The sequence below is a fragment of the Geotrypetes seraphini genome, chromosome 2 (genome assembly GCF_902459505.1).
Source record: "Geotrypetes seraphini chromosome 2, aGeoSer1.1, whole genome shotgun sequence".
Taxonomy (NCBI): Eukaryota; Metazoa; Chordata; class Amphibia; order Gymnophiona; family Dermophiidae; genus Geotrypetes; species Geotrypetes seraphini.
Genome location: NC_047085.1, coordinates 428,963,753 through 428,981,908, shown reverse-complemented (window position 1 = coordinate 428,981,908; position 18,156 = coordinate 428,963,753). Strand labels below are relative to the sequence as shown.

At 41.3% G+C, this 18,156-nt stretch overlaps 1 protein-coding gene across 3 annotated transcripts in view; it reads right to left on the bottom strand.

Moving 5' to 3' along the window:
- Positions 1–18,156, bottom strand: part of ADAM22 (ADAM metallopeptidase domain 22) — a 486,564-nt gene that overhangs the window by 129,468 nt on the left and 338,940 nt on the right. For all 3 annotated transcript variants that reach the window (XM_033931244.1, XM_033931245.1, XM_033931246.1), the window contains exons 19-21: positions 7,927–7,977; positions 5,052–5,115; positions 3,199–3,304 (exon numbers count right to left, since the gene is read on the bottom strand). In XM_033931244.1, coding sequence (XP_033787135.1) covers positions 3,199–3,304; positions 5,052–5,115; positions 7,927–7,977 — 221 coding nt within the window. The remainder of the gene's footprint in view (positions 1–3,198; positions 3,305–5,051; positions 5,116–7,926; positions 7,978–18,156) is intronic.

Here is an 18,156-nt window from a genome sequence, read left to right as displayed (position 1 = left end):
AAGTAGCATTCATTGCAGTTGACTGGTGCTAATTGGCAAAGTATCTAGACAGTTGACCCATTCATCTCTTTCTCCTAATTAACGGTTCTTTTGACCTATTAACCACTTTCTTTCACCTCTTTTAAGTTCAATCAATTTGTACCTTCCTTTAGTCTTTTGTAAACCGCATAGAACTTCACGGTATTGGGGTATATAAACTGTTATTATTATTATTATTATGTTCTTCTCCATCAAAAATTACAAGGACTAGAGGACACTTGATAAAGTTATAGGGAAATACTTTTAAAACAAACAGGAAAAAATATTTTTTCACTCAGAGAATAGTAAAGATCTGGAACGCACTGCCAAAGGTTGTGGTAACAGTGGTTAAAATAGCTGGGTAAAAAAAAAGGTTTAGACAAGTTCATAGAGGAAAAGTCCATAGTCTGCTATTGAGACAGACATAGGGGAAGCCACTGCTTGCCCTGGGATCGGTAGAATGGAATGTTGCTACAATTTGGGTTTTTGCCAGTACTTGTGACCTGGATTGGGCACTGTGAAAACAGGATACTGGGCTAGATGGACCACTGGTCTGACCCCAGTTTGGCTGTTCTTATGTTTTTATCTACAGTTTGATTTCCTTTTTTAACAGAGCATTAAAAAAAAACCCAAACCAATGTTGCTTACCTGAAATGGATGTTTATTGTGGACAGCAGAACTAGAAAGGCACACAAGTAGGTGATATTATCCAGTAACACCAGAAGAGAATTGCTCTCCCAGCATGCACAGCTTTTTCCACACACAAAGGACTCAACTGATAAGACTAAGAACATTAAAATAGTCATACTGATTCAGACTATTTAGCACAGTATCCTAAATCTAACAGTAGTCAATTTAGATCACAAATACCTGGCAGAATCCCAAAGAGTATCAAAATTCCATGCTATCAACTCTGGGGATATGTAATGGTTTTTCCCAGGTCTACCTTAATACCAGTTTATGGATGTTTTTTTCCAGGAATCTGTCTGAATCTTTTTAAAATGAAGATAGGCTATTTGCGGTTACCATATTCTCCAAGAATGAGTTCCAAAGCTTAACTAAACTAAACTAAACCTTAAGTTTATATACCGCATCATCTCCACGGATGTGGAGCTCGGCACGGTTTACAAGAACTTATATATAGAAGAGAAGAGTAAGGGGGGGGATAGAATTACATTTTAGTGAAAAGACAGGTTTTCAGTTGCTTACGGAATAATTGGAGGGAGCCCAGGTTCCGCAGCGGGGTAGTAAGGTCATTCCAAAGACCTGTGATTCTGAAGAGAAGGGATTTTCCCAGTTTGCCTGCATAGCGAATACCGTGTAGAGAGGGGAAGGATAGTTTATACCTTTGGGAAGGTCTGGTAGAGTCAGGACTCAAGGAGTTATAAAATAGTGGGATTAAGGGAGGAAGGATGCCGTGAATGATCTTAAAAGCCCGGCAGGAGCATTTGAAATGGATTCTGGAAATCACTGGGAGCCAGTGAAGTTTGGCTAGGAGTGGGGAGACATGGTCAGACTTGTGTTTTGCAAAGATCAACTTGGCTGCAGTATTCTGGATTAGCTGGAGTCTTTGAAGACTTTTTTTGGATAGGCTTAAGTAGATGGCATTGCATCATCAAGTGACGTATTATTTTCTCTTTTTTTGTTTTTAAAGTATTATCATGCAACTTCATGGTGTATCCCCTTCTCTTTGTAATTTTAGAAAGTGTAAGCAATCAATTCACCTCTACCCATTCTATACCATTCAGGATTTTGTAGATTTCTATCAAGCCTTAATCTCTTAAGCCTTTCCTCATATAAAAGGAGTTCCATTTCCTTAATCATTTTGGTCACCACCAGTTTGTAATAAAGCTGTGGAAAGAAAAGCAACTCTTGGGGACAAGGGTGGGATTGGGTGCCTTATCAATCCTGCTGTCTAGCAACATTGCTTTTTCTGTCGACAAGCAGGACTGAGTTAGGTATAGAAATGGGTGATTCCCCAGCTTAGAACTGCTCGTTTCACATTGTCTTAGACTTTAGAGCAGTCCACATAGTTGACTGTGAGAGTTGTTGGCTGAGGACAGATAGACCAGAACCAGTTTGATCAAAGGTACTGTACTTTCTCGAGTCTTAGTCCAAATAGTGATGTGCAGTAAAGAATAAAGGGAGGACTACACAGCTGCTTTGAAGATTATCTATCAAAGTAAGCTTTTAGAGCGCTGGTTTTACTATAATAAGTACAATATCAATGAGGCTTGAACATGGAGCTGAGAGGAATTGGCATTTATTCATAGCAGAATTGAATACATGAAACTAAGGGTTAGGGCAGGTTCACATCTTTATATTGATGCAGTGTTTTAACTAACTAAATCGCGATAACGGTTATTAGTACACCACCAACACCTTCCCCTACAATTTTTTTTTCTTCTACAACTATCCTCCTGAAAACTTCCCACCACTCTCAGCTACCTTGACCAACACATGCAGAGCTCACGCACAGAAGGACTGGAAAGAATTCCATGCTTCCCAGCTGCATGCTTCCCAGCTGTTCAAGTGTTAGGCAGCATACATTCAGTGAACAAAACTACTTGGATGTAATATACCAAGGTATCTTCTTAGAGAAATGATAGAAAAATGCCTTTAAATTGGTTTTTTAAAGCCTGCTAACTGGGGTTAATTAATTCTGGAGAGTTTATTTGTGAAGGATAATTGGCGCAGTGGTTGGAGCTACAGCCTCAGCACCCTGGGGTTGTGGGTTCAAACCCTGCGCTGCTCCTTGTGACCCTGGGCAAGTCACTCAGTCCTCCATAGCCCCAGGTACGTTAGATAGATTGTGAGCCCACCGGGACAGATAGGGAAAATGCTTGAGTACCTGATTGTAAAACCGCTTAGATACCCTTGATAGGCGGTATATAAAAACCTGATAAACTTGAAACTTGAGTACCTGAATAAATTCATGTAAACCATTCTGAGCTCACCGGGGAGAACAGAATAGAAAATTTAACAAATAAATATAAGAGGAATTTGGCATATAGGGTATTGCTGAGCACTGAGTAGGCCATGAACATGAAGCAGGATAGTCTGAGGGTCTCTATAAAGAAGAGAAGGTGAGAATATTATATTTTGATCTTGCTTTCAAATACCTAAAAATTGTAATGATCTTTTAATAACTAGAATATTCCCAAGTCAATGATGACTTACTGTTTCTTGCATTGAATCCAGGTGTCCTTGTCTTTGCCACAGTTCCCTTTCTCAGTTCCCTCAATGTTCAACTTCTCATAGCAGACTCTCTCTGAAGCTGTTACTCCTAGAAATCCCAATAACTCAGATTAAAAGAATACCAGGGCATAATTCACCTCATAAAATATAAAAACAAGATGTACCATGCTGTGCAGACCAAGGGTCCACCAAGCTCCACATCCTGTCTCCAACAGTGGCAGATCCAGATTGCTAGGAAGTACTCAGCAGATCCCAAAGGACAGATTCCCAGTAAAGTGATAGGTTTCCCAAGACTATTTGGCTAATAATGATTTATGAAGTTTTCCTTCTGAAACTTGCACCAAACCCTTTAAACTCAACTAATCTGGCTGTTTTGACCACATTCTCCAGTAACAATTTCCCCCCGGATTTTGTATAGGTCATTCACAGTTAGATGCACAATTTTGGGCATGGACCACAGATCTGCATGCAAACTAATTATCTAATTGGATAATAACAATCAATTATTGGCATTAACAAGCAAAACTATTTGTCTTAGGGGAGGCTTTTGCTATGTTTAGTTTAATAGTAGTAATTTTATCTTTGATAACTGATGCTATTATATGACATGACTAGAAATTGTTATTTATTATGTAATTTTGTACACCGTCTAAAACTTATGTGAATGGCGGTTTATCAAATCAATCCAATCCAAACTTAATTGGCTGTAATTATGAATTACATGTAAATCTGACCTACGTCCTATGCTATAAAACATGTGACTACACTTTGGGAGGAGGATGAGCAGGTCAGGAGTGTTCCCAGAAATTAGGAGCAATTTGTGCAACTATCATCAGTTGGATGCGACCATTTGTACCAGCCATTGGCAGGCGTAGATACTCGTAACCAAAGAGAGGCACAAAAGGCCAGATTCTGTATAGTGCAACCAAAGCTGCATGCGCAAATCTATACGCATTACTGATTTGTGCACATAACTTAATCAACAAGCTAATTAGCACTGATATTTGGCAATTAATAAGTAATAATTGGTACTAATTTTAGAATTTCCATGCACAAATTTCTAAGCATATTCTATTAAGTGGTACACATAAATTCTAGTGTGTGGATCTCAAAAGGGGGTGCCAGGAGAGGAGTTGGCAGGTTGTGTGTGTTCCTTTTAGGAACACCCATGACCTGCTCAAACTGCACCTCTGGCATCCCTTTTTGCGATCCTTGCATACTAAAATATGCTCGATCCACGTACAAATTAGGTACAGGTATTTAGGCCTGGTCTTCATTGACATAAACGTTAGTCATACAGACGGGTGCTACACGTGATTCTATAAACTGCGCCTAACTTCTGAGACTTTTATAGACTCGCACTAAGCACTGTCTTTTTCAGCACTGATATTTTAGGTGTCATATATATAATATGGACCAAAATGCTCGCTAAAGGTTATTCCACACAGAGCACCCTTTACAGAATACCAGCATAGTGCACATCATTTCTTTGTCTATCTTTGGGCACCATTTACTGACTGAAAAAAAATTTTTTAAAAAAATATATTTTAGATCTGCTGTCTGCTGGTTTCTTGGAGTGTTCCCAAGTTTTATCATCATTTGAAAGGGCAATTCCCTATTTACTTTTCCCACCCTGCTCATGATTTTAATATTTGTGCTATAAGTTGCATGAGACAGTTTATAGAAAGTACATCAAAAGCAGTTTCTAAGAAAGGACACAATAAATACTGCTCATCTTGAACTTTATCAATAACAAAATAAACCCTTGTTAAAATGTCTCTCTTTGTGTTTAGTAGGTGATTAGAAATTATTTGCTGGGAGGCTGATTTACTCACTTTCTCCCCAGATATATTTGCACTGTCTTTCTCTGGTTTTACATCGACCACCAAAGCAAAGACCCTGAAGTTGAGACAAGAAACAAAAAGCAGTGACAGAATGCAACTCTGTAGCAGGTAAAACACAGGTAAATCAAAACTGGGATGTAAGGAAAAGTAGTAGTCAGGGAAATACAACAGGTAAGGCTGTCCCTGCTCCAAAAATTTTACAAGCAATCTAGGTGTAATGGAGGGCATAGGCGTCGGAACGGGAGGAGGGGGGAGGCACAGGGGCTGTGGTCTCCCCAAAAATTTGATCCCTGGTTGTCCAGGGGAGCAGCGGGCAGGAGCGAGCTTTCCGCACTCCTGCCCACTGCTAACCTGGTCAGCAGCAGCAGATTTCTTCTGTCGGGAAGTGGCAACCAACAAGAGTGCGCTTTGGCGCTGTCTGCTCGGTGCTCAGCGGCTTCTTTGATTGGCTCCCAGAGAGAAACTGAAGGCACCATAAGTACAACACTGTATGGATTTCCAGCATCCTTTTTTGGAGTTACGTTGCTGGATTTTAGAACAAATCTGCCCTTCGATATGGGGAGGTGATTTTAAATAACTTAAAACAAAAGGAACAGAAATGGATCTATTGCTTAAACACCTGCGAACCTGTGGGGTTGAATGCCTTCATAGAGTGGAAAGTCTTTTTTTGACTGATAATTTTTGAATGAAGATTTTATTGACAACATTACGCTGTGACGTTATTACATCATGTAATTTAAACCAGAGCAAATGCCAAGGAGCCATTTTGTAACAGATGGTGAAGCGGGATAACTAGCGCTGTTAGTGAAGTTAAGTTTATTGTTTTTTTCTTTTTGTAGTTGTCTGTTCTGAATATATTTTTCAAGTTTCTAGTGATTTCCCTTATGAAGCTGCGGCGAAATAGGGGCCCTGTTGGAAATCTTATGATGAAGGAGTGACTTTTGTTACTAGCAGCGGAGGTTATTGGGCGTGAAGATTGTGTGTACGCTCCAGGCTACATTAGCTGGTCAAGTTTCTGGAATCCTGTGGATTACAGGATTGGAAGCAACGTGGATTCACTAGAGGTAGGTCTTGTCAGACAAATCTGATCAATTTCTTTGACTGGGTGACCAGAGAATTGGGTAGAGGATGTGCGCTAGATGTGGTGCATTTTAGATTTCAGCAAAGCCTTTGACAATATTCCACACAGATGTCTAAAAAATAAACTGAGTACCCTTGGGATGGGTCCCAAAGTGACAGGATGGGTCAAGAATTGGTTGAGTGGAAGGTGACACAGGGTAGTGATCTATGGAGATCGTTCTGAAGAAAGGGATGTTCTTAGGCCTGATCTTTTTAACATTTTTATAAACCATATTGTTGAAGGGTTGTCGGGCAAAACTTGCTTCTTTGCAGATGATACCAAAATCTGCAATAGACATGCCGGATAGTGTGAATAACATGATGAAAGATCTGGCGAAGCTTGAAGAATGGTCTGAAATTTGGCAGCTAAAATTTAATGCTAAGAAATGCAAAAACCCGAGGGAACGGTACAGTTTAGGGGGTGAAGAACTTATGTGCATGACAGAAGAGTGGGACTTGGGTGTGATTGTATGTGGCCAAACAGGTTGAAAATGTGATGGCAAAAGCTAGAAGGGTGCTAGGTTGCATACGGAGAGGTATGGCCAGTAGGAAAAAAGAGGTATTGATGTTCCTGTATAAGATTTTGGTGAGGCCTCATTTAGAATATTGTGTATAATTCTGGAGGCCGCACCTTCAAAAAGATATAAAAAGATGTTTTTTCATGGGGCATCCCACCACTTGGCTAATAACATTTTGATTGTGTGTTGAATTTATATTTTGTTATTGCAATTAGTATTCTTGAGAGACGTTTAAATACCTACGCAATGTAAATGCGCATGAGTCAAGTCTCTTTCATTTCAAAGGAAACTGCAATGAGAGGGCATAGGATGAAGTTAATAGGTGCAGGTGATAGGCTCCAGAGTAATCTAAGAAAGTACTTTTTTACAGAAAGGGGGGTAGATGCATGGAACAGTCTCCCAAAAGAGGTGGTGGAGACACTGTATCTGAATTCAAAAGGGCCTGGGATAGGCAAGTGGGATCTCTTGGAGAGAGAGAGATAATGGTTACTGTGGATGGGCAGACAAAATGGGCCATTTGGCCTTTATCTGCCATCATGTTTCTATGTTTCTATGTAACTCTTCTTTCCTCTGCATAACGCCACAGTACACTGGACCTAAACAGATAAGTTTTTTTGTTGTTTTTCTGCATATGAAACAAAGCATTACAGAAAGAGATTATATGGGCATTGAATGACAGCTTATGGAGTTTTTCTGACCAAGGATGTGTCTTCTTGTCTAACGCTGTGTTGAGTTGAGACAAGTTTGTCTATGGGGTTTAAGAGATTTTGACACCCCTTAGGACACTGATGTCTTTTCTCCATTTTTTAGAAGATATAACTTATCTGATTTATGTCCATTGCGAGGTATGCTAAAATTTGGATGGTTTTTGTGTGGTAATTTTCCCCATTCAAACTTGTATAGATTGATTTTTTTTTAACATTAGTGAATCGCCATTGATACAAAAAATAAATATTTGGTCCTTTATCGTTATACCAAAAATAGCCTTAATGTGTGGGAAAACCCGTGCAAGGATGTGCTAAAGCCAATTTTTGCTGCAGCTTAGTAAAAAGGTCATCATTATAAACCACTGTGTGCTGAAAACACTGCCAGCATAACCCAGATGTACTGTATTTCCTCAAAAGATTCTCGTGATTAAACAACTAGTCTTCCTACTAGATATATGCTTTCTTAGCACTCTTCAAACACAATTACAGAAATCATCAAATTAATAACATAGTAGTAATTACCTCTTTATTATCGCACGTATAGCCATCCATTTTGTGAATATTTGAAGGACACTACAACAAACACAATTAAAAAAAAAACATAAAAGGCTCTTTAGATTGCTCCGAAATGAAGCCCTATTTTAAGTTTTTACCCAGCTATTGAACATTTCATTCAAGTTACAATAATTAATGTTAGTTTGGACATCTTTCTAAGTTCAGAGTTCACTATCATATACCCTAGACTGCTGTCAGGACCATTTAAACAGCTATGGGGCTTTAAGCAAACTTTTAAGAATCCCCCCTCCTCCTAGTCCAGTAGCATTCTTCCTCCATCCAATCCCCTGTCCAGTGGCACACCTTCTTTAGCCCTTGGTAGTCAAACCACTTCCTGCTGAAAAAAAAATGCAGTATAAAGGTACAGAGCTGCTGTCTGGGCCACACCACTGATGACTCTGCTGGTTCTGCCCCTCAGAAACAGGAATCCACATCAGAAAGGATGGGATCTGCAGAGCCATCAGCTGTGCAGCCGAGGCAGCAGCTCCACACCTTTATACTGTTTTGCTTATTAGTTAAAGTGGCCTTGAGTGCTGTAAATTAATCAGCTAGTGTAGATACAGAAGAAAAATTGTGACTCAAAACAGCTAGTAAATTATATATGTTATGAGCATAATGCAAGAGCACGTTCATAGCAAAATGAATTGAATAGCTCCAGCTACCACTAGGAGGAATACGTGTGCTCTAAAACCCCATAGAAACAAAGAACTAACAGAAAGCAAAGCTAACTACAGCCATGGTCATCAAAACAAAGAGATTAGTTCTTACCTTGCTAATATCTTTTCTAGAAGATAGGTGTGTCATTCTGACAGATGAGTAATATCCCTATGCTTACAAGCCATGCAGAAGGAAACCACTCCAGCTTTTGAATCCCTTCTCCTTCACTAGAGAGCTCTGCTGCCCCCTTCATTTTGTACCAAAGCAGGCAATAGCCCCATATAGAAATACATTTGAAGGAGGGGTACAGGAAAACTCCCTGAACTACAACTCTGCTCTGCTCTGAAATCATAACAAACATGTTAAATATTGCCATCGAACAATCAAAACAGCAAAACAATCATGTCAAATAGAAATCTTTTTGGAGCTCAAATAAGACCCCCAATGTGTTATAGCAATAAATTATTCTTCATACCCTTAGGTCTGACTGATATCCAAGTTTCAGACTGAACTGGAACCTTCTGATTGAGACAGTAAGCAGATTCAGGAGATAATTGGCAGGGCAGGGCTCCAGAATGACACACCTATCTACTTGAAAAGATATTTGCAAGGTAAGAGTCTAACCTCTTTTTCTAGTGCAATAGGTGTGTCATTCTGGATGTACAGGATGTACAAAATCAGTCCCAGAAATCTAGGGCAGGACCACTGCGCTGGCTCATAACACTGAGGATCCAAAGGCGAAGTCCCCCCTTGTCGCTTGTACATCCACTCTGTAAAACTTGGAAAATGTATGTAGAGTGGACCAAGTTGCTCTTCTACAAATCTCCTTGAGGGAGACTGCCCAAGCTTCCTCCCATGAAGAAGCCACACTTCTACAGTAGTTGAATGCGCCTTTACGGAGTCTGGCGACTGCTTTCCAAAGACAATAAATGCTAACGAAAAGACCCTACGGATCCATCTGAAGATCATGACCTTGTTAGCTGGTGTGCCGCATCTGGCCTGACTAGTGAGCACAAAAAGATGGTCAGATAGCCTGAACTCGTTAGTGACCTCAAGATATTGGAGAAGCACTCTCCTCACATCCAACTTTTTCAGAATCCGGTCCTTCTTTCTATAACCTGTGGACTGGAATGCCAGCAATCTGACTTCTTGATTGACATGGAAAGCTAAACAATCTTCAGCAAAAAGGATGGAAAAGTGCAGAAAGAAACTCTAGCCTCTGTGAACTTGAGGAAAGGCTCCCTGCAAGAAAGAGCATGTAGCCCCAAGACTTCTTGTTGAGGTAATAGCCACAAGAAAACCCATCTTGAGTATCAGATCCATCAAGGATGCTTCCTGCAGCGGCACATATGGAGACTGACTGAAGCTTTGCAAAACCATGTTAAGGTATCATGGAAACAGACGTTTTACCGGGGGCCTGAGCCATAGTGCCCCCTTTAGGAATTTGGCTATGTTTGGATGAGACAGCAATGAAGCTTTAGGTTCTCGAGCCCTGAAACATAAGTCCTCCTACTTAGACTCTGAGAGATGCCACTGTAAGACCCTTGTCAAGGCCAGCCTGGAGGAAAACTAACACCACCAAGATTGGGACAGAGAATGGCTCCTCATTCTCCTTAATGCACCAGAGCTGAAATGTTTCCCATGCCTTAGTGTAAGCAGAGACCATTGTAGTCTTTTTGACTCTGAGAAGAGTAACAATGACTACCTCATAGTACACTTACGTGCTAATGCTGCATGCTCAAGAGCCATGCCATAAGAGCAAATAAATCTGGATCTCCTATGACCACTAGTCCCTGAGAAAGAAGGGACAGTTGTATTCACAGTCTGAGACTTGCACCACTTTGAAGATACACTAGGTCTGCATACCACAGTCTGCATGGCCAATCCTGGAGCCTCGAGAATGACTGTTCCCCAACGGCTTACAATCCTGTGGAGTATCTGGCCTATCATGGGCCACAGAGGAAACACATACAAAAGCTTGCTCTTTGGCCACAGCTGGACCAGTGCATCCAGCCCTGCAATCCCAGGCTCGGATCTTCAACTAAAGAATAAGTTTGCTTTCCTGTTTCTTGTGGTTGCCATCAGATCAAACACTGGGCAACCCTAGCAACAAACAATGGATTGGAAGATAACATAACATAACATAAAACTCACTTGTATACCGTAACTACCATTAAGTTCTATGCGGTTCACAAAGACTAGTAATACAAATGAATAAACATCCAATATCTAACTTCCGAAAGATTCCCTAAAAGATATGTTTTTAAGGCACGTCAAAATTGTTGCTTTGAATTTGGGAATATGAATATATGAGTTAAATCCCTAGTCCATAAGGCTGCCTGAAAAGATAGCAATCGTTCCTGAAATTTCTTATATTTACATCCCTTTACAGAAGGGAATGAAAATAATGAGTGAGATTTTCTAGAATGTTTAGAGTTTGTAATGATAAAAGATTCTATAAGAGACTCAGGAATTAAGCCTGTTAGTGCCTTAAAACAAATACAGCTGAGCTTAAATTTAACCCGTGCCTCAACTGGAAGCCAGTGCAGTCAACAATAAAAATCAGTGACATGATCATACTTCTTTAAGTTGAAAATCAATCTGACTGCTGCATTCTGAATTATGCACAGTCTATGAAGATTTTTCTGAGTACCAGCAAGATGAACAATGTACAATAGTCCAACTGACTAAGGATAAGTGATTGAACCAACAATCGAAATGAGTTAATATCAAAGTATGCTCTAATTGTTCTTAGTTTCCATAAAGTATAGAAACCCTTTCGAACCAACGAGTCAACCTGATTTTTCATAGCAAGGGTACGATCTATCTTTATGGTTGACTGGATATTATAGATTGTATCATTTAAAACAATAGATGTAACATCTTCATTTAAATTTGTGATGCAAATAAAAATTTCATTTTTTTCTGTATTAATTTTCAATTTAAATTCTGACATCCAAAATTCAATTATCTGTAGAATCTCAACCACAGTTTGATGTCGTCAGCATAACTAAATAATTTAATTTTGAACTGGGATAATCTATTGCCTAAAGAGGCCAAATAAATATTAAAAAGCAATGGAGACAGTGGAGACCCTTGGGATACTCCGCAGGGGTTATGCCAACTGTTTGAAAGCTCATTGTTGAGCTTAACTTGATAAGTTCTAAATTTAAGAAAACCCTCACACTATTTCAAAACTTGGCCATGTATGCCTATAGCATCCAGACATTCCAATAGTTTATCGTGGTCCACAAGGTCGAAAGCACTGCTTAAGTCCAGTTGCAAAATCAGAGCACTGGTACCCTTACTAAAAAATCTACATAAATTATCCACTAGAGATGCCAGCACTGTCTCTGTACTATATGATGGTCTAAATCCTGACTGTGATCCATGCAAAATGGAGAAATGTTCCAGATAATTCAAAAGTTGGATATTTACTAATCCTTCCATAATTTTTATAAAGAATGGGATTGACGAAATGGGCCTATAATTAGCCACCAAGGATACAGAACCCTTAGGATCCTTGGGAATTGGAGTTACAATAATATGACCTCCTGGAAAATACTACCATCGAGCAGATAAGTTATCCAGATAAACAGATGTAATTGAAACTGTAAAGGCGCTAGTTTCATCATTTCCGGGGGGACACAGATCTAATGAACAGCATGATTTTACATATTTACTATACAGTTTCCTAAAATCATCCCAATCAGGATTAGCATAAGTACCCCACTCTAGATTGACATAACAGGAGTCAGTTAGCAAAGTTAGGAGAGTCTGTTTCTTATTTACAACCATTGAGCAGACTGCAGACAGAGTCCATTCTCCTGGATCCAATGTCTGTCAGCTGAGGAAATCAATTTGGACACTGTCCACTTCTGCTACATGTGCCACTGAGAGAGTCTGAAGATGAAACTCTGCCTATCTGAACAATAAGCGAGCCTCCAGACTCAGCTGCGCACTCTTGGTGTCTCTAGGGCAATCGACTCAAACCACTTGGCCCTCCAGACTGTTCTCCAGCCTCTGCAATGCCAAGTGATTGGTTTGAAGTTCCAATCTGTTGATCACCCACTTCCTTTAGGAGAATGATCAATACCCCTAGATCGGGCGTCTGTTGCAGTGAACCCCCCCAACTGAACAGGCTGACATCCATTGTCACAATTACCTACAAGGCTATTCTGAGGGCATGCCCTTGATCATGCCTGTGGGCAGGCTTCCAGAGACTTAGTAACATAGTAGATGACGGCAGATAAAGACCCGAATGGTCCATCCAGTCTGCCCAACCTGATTCAATTTAAATTTTTAAATTTTTCTTCTTAGCTATTTCTGGGCAAGAATCCAAAGCTTTACCCTGTACTGTGCTTGGGTTCCAAATGCCGAAATATCTGTTAAGACTTACTCTAGCCCATCTACACCCTCCCAGCCATTGAAGCCCTCCCCAGCCCATCCTCCACCAAACGGCCATATACAAGTTTCAAGTTTATTATAAAATTTGATTAATCGCCTATTCAAAGTTCTAGGCGATGTACATCAGTAATTACAAAATTATATAAATTTATAGTAATTTAACATACGTTAAAGTATCCGAAGTATACATGACTTAACGATACAAACTTGAAAACAATGGGTAAGATGAGGTATAGAAATACATTTTAATATAATAGAGACATTTAAGGATAAAAACAATGGGAAAGGTAGGTGAATTTAAAATGATTAAAAAAAGTTAAAATATAAAAATTAATTAATCGCTGAAAGCATCTTTAAAAAGAAATCCTTTAAGATTACTCTTAAATTTATCTAAAATTCTTTCTTCTCTCAAATAAATCAGCAAAGAGTTCCAGGCTAGAGGGGCTGTAACAGAAAAAATGGTCTGTCGTCGTGTGCCTATAACTTTTAATGATGGGACAACTAATAAATGTTGATCAGTTGATCGTAATACTCTTGAAGTTTTATAGGGAATTAAGAATTTATAAATAAAAGCTGGAGTCTTTGATGTTATTGATTTAAAGGTAAGCAGGTTTAATTTATAGATAATTCGATATGCGACTGGCAACCAATGAGCTTTCCGGAGTAATGGTGTAACATGATCATATTTCTTAGCGTTTTCAATCAGTTTAATCGAGGTATTTTGAACGATCTGCAGGCGCTTGATTTCTTTTTGTGCTATTCCGTTAAATAAGGCATTACAATAGTCTATCTTTGAAATTACTAAAGAATGTATCAAAATATTCAGAGATTTTGGACAAATAAATTTTTTCATTGAACGTATTTGGCGGAGACTGTAGAAAGTAGATTTCACGACTTGACTGATATGATCATGATACGTTAGTTTATCATCTAAAATTACACTGAGAATTCTAATTCTACGAATGAGTTTCAGAGAAATACCTTTGATAGTAATTGGATTAATAAGAGTAGGAGTATCTTTCCAAGGGAATAGTAAAACATTTGTTTTATCAATGTTTAGGGCAAGTCTATTTGTTTCCAACCAGTGATGGATCTGGTTGAGTTTGGAGTTAATATGTGCTATTTCAGTAGAATTATTAGGATCCAAAGAGTGTAAAAGTTGTATATCAGACACAGACCGTGCAAGTCTGCCCAGTACTGGCCTTAAGTAAATATTTAATCTTATTTTCTGATTCTAACTCCTTTGTGTTCATCCCACGCTTCTTTGAACTCAGTCACAGTTTTACTCTCCACCACCTCTCTCGGGAGCGCATTCCAGGCATCCACCACCCTCTCCGTAAAGTAGAATTTCCTAACAATGCCTTTGAATCTACCACCCCTCAACCTCAAATTATGTCCTCTGGTTTTACCATTTTCCTTTCTCTGAAAAAGATTTTGTTCTACGTTAATACCCTTCAAGTATTTGAATATCTGAATCATATCTCCCCTGTCTCTCCTTTCCTCTAGTATATACATATTCAGGGCTTCCAGTCTCTCCTCATACGTCTTCTGGTGCAAGCCTCCTATCATTTTCGTCGCCCTCCTCTGGACCGCCTCAAGTCTTCTTACATCCTTCGCCAGATACTGTCTCCAAAATTGAACACAATACTCCAAGTGGGGCCTTACCAATGACCTGTTCAGGGGCATCAACACCTTCTTCCTTCTCTGACTACGCCTCTCTTTATACAGCCCAACATCCTTCTGGCAGCAGCCACTGCCTTGTCACACTATTTTTTCACCTTTAGATCTTCGGACACTATCACCCCAAGGTCCCTCTCCCCTTCCGTGCATATCAGCTTCTCTCCTCCCAGCATATACGGTTCCTTCTTATTATTAATCCCCAAATGCATTACTCTGCATTTCTTTGCATTGAATTTTAGTTGCCAGGCATTAGACCATTCCTCTAACTTTTGCAGATCCTTTTTCATATTTTCCACTCCCTCTTCGGTGTCTACTCTGTTACAAATCTTGGTATCATCTGCAAAAAGGCACACTTTTCCTTCTATCCTTTCAGCAATGTCACTCATAAACATATTGAACAGGATTGGCCCCAGCACTGATCCCTGAGGGACTCCACTACTCACCTTTCCTTCCTTCGAGCGACTTCCATTAACCACCACACTCTGGCGTCTGTCCGACAGCCAGTTTCTGACCCAGTTCACCACTTTCGGTCCTAACTTCAGCCCTTCAAGTTTGTTCAACAGCCTCCTATGAGGAACTGTATCAAAGGCTTTGCTGAAATCCAAGTAAATTACATCTATCATATGTCCTCGATCCAGCTCTCTGGTCACCCAATCAAAAAATTCAATCTGGTTCGTTTGGCACGATTTACCTTTTATAAAGCCATGTTGCCTCGGATCCTGTAACCCAATAGATTCAAGGAAGTACACTATCCTTTCTTTCAGCAAAACTTCCATTATTTTTCCAACAACTGAAGTGAGGCTCACCGGCCTGTAGTTTCCTGCTTCATCCCTGTGACCACTTTTATGAATAGGGACCACATCTGCTCTCCTCCAATCCCCAGGAATCACTCCCGTCTGCAGAGATTTGTTGAACAAGTCTTTAATAGGACTCGCCAGAACCTCTCTGAGCTCCCTTGGTATCCTGGGATGGATTCCGTCTGGTCCCATTGCTTTATCCACCTTCAGTTTTTCAAGTTGTTCATAAACACCCTCCTCCGTGAACGGTGCAGAATCTACTCCATTTTCTCGTGTAACTTTCTTCTGTGAACACAGAACAGAAGTATTTGTTTAGCACATTCGCTTTCTCCTCATCACTTTCCACGACAGAGACATCTGCAGGGAGTCCAACTGAGGTGACCACTGCGATAGCAACACACTCTGGAGAGGACACATATGAGCCTTCACCCCTGGGACTATGTCTATTGTGACTGCCATGGATCCTAGCACATAGCGGATGGAGCTGCTTTGGCCAATAAGCTGAGTGCAAAGCCTCTGGAAGATAGACACAACCTTCTGCCGTGTTGAAGAAGACTCCCAGGAATTCCAGGGATTGGGATGGAATCAGTTGGCTCTTTCGGAAATCCACTACAACCCAGGCTCTGCAGGATGTGATAAACCTAACACCCGCACTAGTTTTGCACCTAACAGGATCCTGTGCAGAAGAGCTGACCAGATTAATTCTGGGGACCAATTTGAGGCTGACCTTCCTTGCCCATAAGACCAAAGCCCATATTCACCCCCTTTGCCTTCTCCTAACCACACTGGTGCTGTGGTGTAAACAATATAAACAAACAAAAAAGACTTTTCCTGTCTCTGTTAAATCCTAGCTCACGTTTGCGGTCTAACACCAGCTCTGGCAGGATACACTTTTCAAATCTGACATATTGTAATCACAAAACAGAAAATAAAATTATTTTTTTCTACCTTTTGTTGTCTGGTCATTATTCAAATCTTGTTGGTCCCAGGCTCTGGTTGTCTTCTGATAACTTGCTTGCCAGGGTCTCCATCCATCTGCCATCTCTGTCCTCCCCAGGAGGTCTGGCATCTTTCCTTTTTATCGTCTCCATCCACAGATCCACCTTTTCTCAACTACCCTTTCATCCAGCATCTCTCCCTCCTTCCTCACCACCCCAGAGTCCACCATCTCTCCCTTTCTTTTCCCAACTACCCTCCTAACCAGTATCTCTATCACCCCTCCACACCATCCCTTGTGTCCAACTTCTCTCCCTTTCTATTCCTTTCTGTTCCTTCCCTCCCTAAATCCCATTGTCCATCATCTCTCTCCCTTTCCTCTATTTCAGACCCATTATTTCTTCCCCCCCCCCAAAGTCTGGCATATGCACGTCACTTTGAACACGCCTTCCTCCCCCTGAAGGCCTGCACCTCCTTCTGGCCTGCACCCCATCCCTAAAGGCCTGCCGGTCCTCCCTGAAGGCCTGCTGCCTCCTTGAAGGTTTCCCCCCCACTTAAAGGCCTGAGTCCCACCCCTGAAGGCCTGTCTGCCCCCTCTTGAAAGCCTGTCCTCCCCCTTGAAGGCCTGCATCCCACCGAAGGCCTGCTTCCCCCCCCCTTTGAAGGCCTGCACCTCACCTTGAAGGCCTGTCCCCCCCACTTGAAGGCCTGCCTGCCTGCCCCCCCCTTGAAGGTCTGTCCCCCCTTGAAGGCCTGTTCCCCCCTTAAAGGCCTGCCTGCCTGTTCCCCCTAAAGGCCTGTCCCACCCCCCCACCCCAAAGGACTTCTCACCCCCCCCCCCCCGAGAAGGCTTGCATGTTACCCCTGGCCTCCCCTGGTGTCCGGTTTCCCCTCTGGCCTCCCCGCACCGTTTACCGTTGAGAAACAGCCTGCAGATAAGATTGCAATGCTAGCGATCTTTCCACTGCTTCGGAGCTGCTTCCTCTGTCGCGGTCCTGCCCCTCCTCTGATGTCAGAGGCAGGATCGCAGAGGAAACAGCTCCGAAGCAGTGGAAAGATCGCTAACATCGCAATCTTATCTACAGGCTGTTTCTCAACGGTAAACCATGCGGGGAGGCCTGGGGGAAGCGGGAGGCCAGGGGTGGGAAGCCGGACGCCGGGGGGGGGAGCCGGATAGCAGCACTTCCCAACTGACCTTCCCCCCTCGCCCTCTAAAGCGAGTGCGGTAGTGGCCATCCAGCAAGAGCAGTGCTGCCGCTCCTGCTTTAGAGGGCCAGTTGAATCGGGAACCAATTTTTTTTTTTTGGGGGGGGGGGAAGTTTGAACCGATTCGAATCGTGAATCGGGCAGCACTACTCCTTGCTTCAAAATTTTACTTTGTAGGATGATGGGGCAGACTCACCATAAACTGCAGTCATGTGTTCATGGATCTCCTTTGGCTTTTTCTCTTTGTGAGAAATTTTATCACTGAACCTTGCTCCAAATCTAGCAATTTCTTACTTGATTCATAAGAGGACTCACCTGACATCCTGTCTCTTGGAAAGTTAGACTCAAACTAAGCTACAGCTGTGCATGAGAACCTTGAGACATGTCACAACATGCACAGACTTGTTTCAACATGCTTGTTACTGTACTTTCTTTCATACTCAGGTAGATAAATTATTGACACTCCCCCCTGTAATACAGCATTTTCCATATTATTTGCCATAATATTTGCCAT